Raw genomic sequence first — 2,983 nt, 5'->3', positions numbered from 1 at the left:
TATTTTGTTCTTTAATTAGTTCCGCTGGTAACGTTTGAGAAGGTAAAATTAACCTTTTTGTAGTTCGGACGCCGTTGATATAAAACCTTTTATTTTTATTTAGTGAACCCGATATTTCTAAGTTCACAAGCTTTGAGACTCCGCTGGTTGTTTGGTCATCAAACCATTTGAGACGAAGCAATTCCTTTCTGCCCCTAAGGCCAATTTCGTTTGCAGTTTCTTCTTCTATTAAAGTAACCCTAGCCCCATCGTCAATGAAGGTTATTACTTTAATGCTACCTTTCGGGCCATATAATTTAATTGGTAAAAATTTCAATAAGGTTGTATTTCTGTTTGTGTTTTCTACACCTACCTTTTTAATCAATGGTAGCTCTTCATTTACGGATGGCTGACAAGTGCTGACAGTAGCAACAGCAGATTCAGCAGATACGGAGTTGCCAATGTTCGCATTTTGAACGACTTGATTATGAAGTAATTTATTATGATATTTCTGGCATGATGCTATACCACATGTACGACGTCGTGTACAATTATAAACATTATGACCTGGAGAAAGACAACAAAAACACAAGCGATTTGTTTTTACAATTCCCATCGCTTGTCGTTATGAACTTCTTTAAATTTCATGCATTGGTACAATCGATGATTACCTTTACAAAATATACATTTTAATTTTTCTTCAGATATGGATAGCACTGTTTTTGGTGATCTATTACATTTTCGTGCTGGTTGTTCGAAACTGACGTGTGGTGTGTTCAGTTCTGTTGCCATTACAACGTATGTTGACATCTGTTGTAACCATGAACTAAATTCACATATTGTTGGGTATGGTTTGTTTATTGCAAACGTATGACGTGCCCATTCTTCCCGTTTATAAATAGGTAGTTTACTTACCAATTCATCAAGAAGTGTTGGGTTTGAAAGATGAGGTGCAGCACTGGCGTTCTCCAAAAATGCGACTAAATTTGTTACCATTGAACTATAATTAGCGATTTCATGCAATTTTCCACTTGTGATTGATGGAAACGATCTGACTTTTGCGAGCTGGCTGCGTATTAGTAGCTCAGGTCGTCCATAATGAAACTGTAACGAAGATATCACCGCATTCACACTTGAAGGGTGAATTAATAGCGATTCAACTTTTGACCGGGCATCTCCTTTAAGAGCTTTCTGTAAGCGCAGTAAGTTCTCTACATTACTGTATGCAAACATGTTGGTTGTCTCTTTAAAGGCGACGATAAACATTGGCCACTCTTCGGGTGAGCCTGAAAACTGTGGTAAATCTTGAAGTTTGCGTATAAAATGTTGGTTATTTGGCGACATTAATGTGTTATTATTCTGCATAGGTGACGAATGTGTATTGTTTAAAGATGTGGCGGCTGTAGATTTAATATCAGCAAAATTTACAATCGGCGAAAAGTTACCTGCGGTGACATTCAAATAAGGCGTAATAGGATGCATATAGCTGGGCATATGCTGGTGGGCTGATGTAGGGTTGTAGTTGGAATTTGTATAAGCATTAGAACGGGTGAAAAATACGTCGGCAGCGTTGACGTTAGAATTCGGTGGGGCAAGAACGGCGGCGTTAGCAAAGCTCATGTGTGGCAATGAGTAGGCAAAATTATCGGCTGTATTTGTATAGGCATACATTGGCTTAACAGGTGCGGCAGCACTGACTTGAAAAGAGTCGGCAAGTGACTCAGCAATCTTGGTATCGACAGCGGCAGTTGTCGAGGCGATTGTTTGTTTCAGAGATAACCTCTCCTTTTCGGAGGCTTCCAAAGATAGTTGCAACTGACGTATTTGTTTTTGTAAATCTGCAACTGCGTTGTCTGGCATGACCATTGGGCGGTCTCCATCGTTATCGCTAAAAGAATCTTCATTTGAAATCGGCATTTTCGATGGATTCGCGTTATGTGTTTTTTGACTTCTTAAATTGTAGCGTGGCATGCAATAATTCGCGATGGCACACGTGGATAAATATTAAAATAATGTTGCGGCGGCAACTGATAGAAAAGAAACACGAATATATTAAAACACTTTATTCAGAGAAACACAAACGCGTGCGTGCGTGAGTGAGATTGCGAGAGAGCGCGAGAGTTTTAATATCTGTAAAAAATTGGATTAAATGTACGGTATAGACAAATTGATAATTTCTATTACTTATCCGTTGTCATGGATAATATGATACGAGACTCTTTGATTCGAGAGAGAGCTGTCAAAACTCGCATTTTTTATAACATTTGTCAATGATGCCACTGCTGAAAAACATTATATTGAGTATGTAATAAATTATACAAAAAAATAAATAAAACACTTTGAAAATGCATACATATATAAAAGCTAAAATGCAAAATCATTAATAAATTTACATAAATATTTATTTTGCCAGAATATGTTCGCACAGTTCAATGAAATTTCATTTCACACTAATATCGTCAAGTAATTATAGCGCTTTACTTCTGGCATCCCGCCTTTTCTGAAATCAACTGTCAAAAATTCCCTGATCTCCTTGGCTGTCAAATAATCAGGGAATGCGATTGAGGGAAAAATGAGAGCCAATGTGAGAGTCTCGTATCATATTATCCATGCCGTTGTTTCTCCTCGGCTACTTGTAAGAAAGTAAAGCCGGAAGAAGTAATTACATCTTTTAGTGTACTTAGACAGAGTTGCCTTACGATTAAAATAAATATTTGAAAAATAAAGCTAAGTACATTTGTCAGCAACATCAGTAATTTTTTACAAACAGATGATTACTAAAACGAAACCTTTTAAAATTTCGTTAAAATTAAATAAAAATGGAAGTTGAAATGTTCAATGTTTCGGAGGTGTCGTTTTTGACCAAATAAACAACAATTTTTATAATTTTTGCTTGATTTATCAATCAAAAACCAGTTTTATGTGACGATTTGTATTCACTTTTATACATTTTTGAAGAACAGTTTTATTGGTGCCAGACTTAGCTAGGAAAAAAATTCTTTTT

General features: G+C 36.4%; 1 protein-coding gene across 1 annotated transcript; it reads right to left on the bottom strand.

The window, feature by feature from the left end:
- Positions 1–354: 354 nt before the first annotated feature.
- LOC120780507 lies at positions 355–2,145 on the bottom strand. The gene has a single exon (XM_040112780.1). It carries the CDS (start codon positions 1,948–1,950, stop codon positions 583–585), a length of 1,368 nt encoding a protein of 455 aa, XP_039968714.1. The 5' UTR covers positions 1,951–2,145; the 3' UTR covers positions 355–582.
- Between the last annotated feature and the right edge of the window lie 838 nt (positions 2,146–2,983).

This window comes from Bactrocera tryoni, unplaced genomic scaffold, assembly GCF_016617805.1.
Source record: "Bactrocera tryoni isolate S06 unplaced genomic scaffold, CSIRO_BtryS06_freeze2 scaffold_25, whole genome shotgun sequence".
Taxonomy (NCBI): Eukaryota; Metazoa; Arthropoda; class Insecta; order Diptera; family Tephritidae; genus Bactrocera; species Bactrocera tryoni.
This window is presented reverse-complemented; position numbering and strand designations above follow the sequence as displayed.

Coding starts and splice junctions, on each gene's coding strand:
- LOC120780507 (XM_040112780.1), bottom strand. CDS start 1,950: ATGCCACGCTACAATTTAAGAAGTCAAAAAACACATAACGCGAATCCA.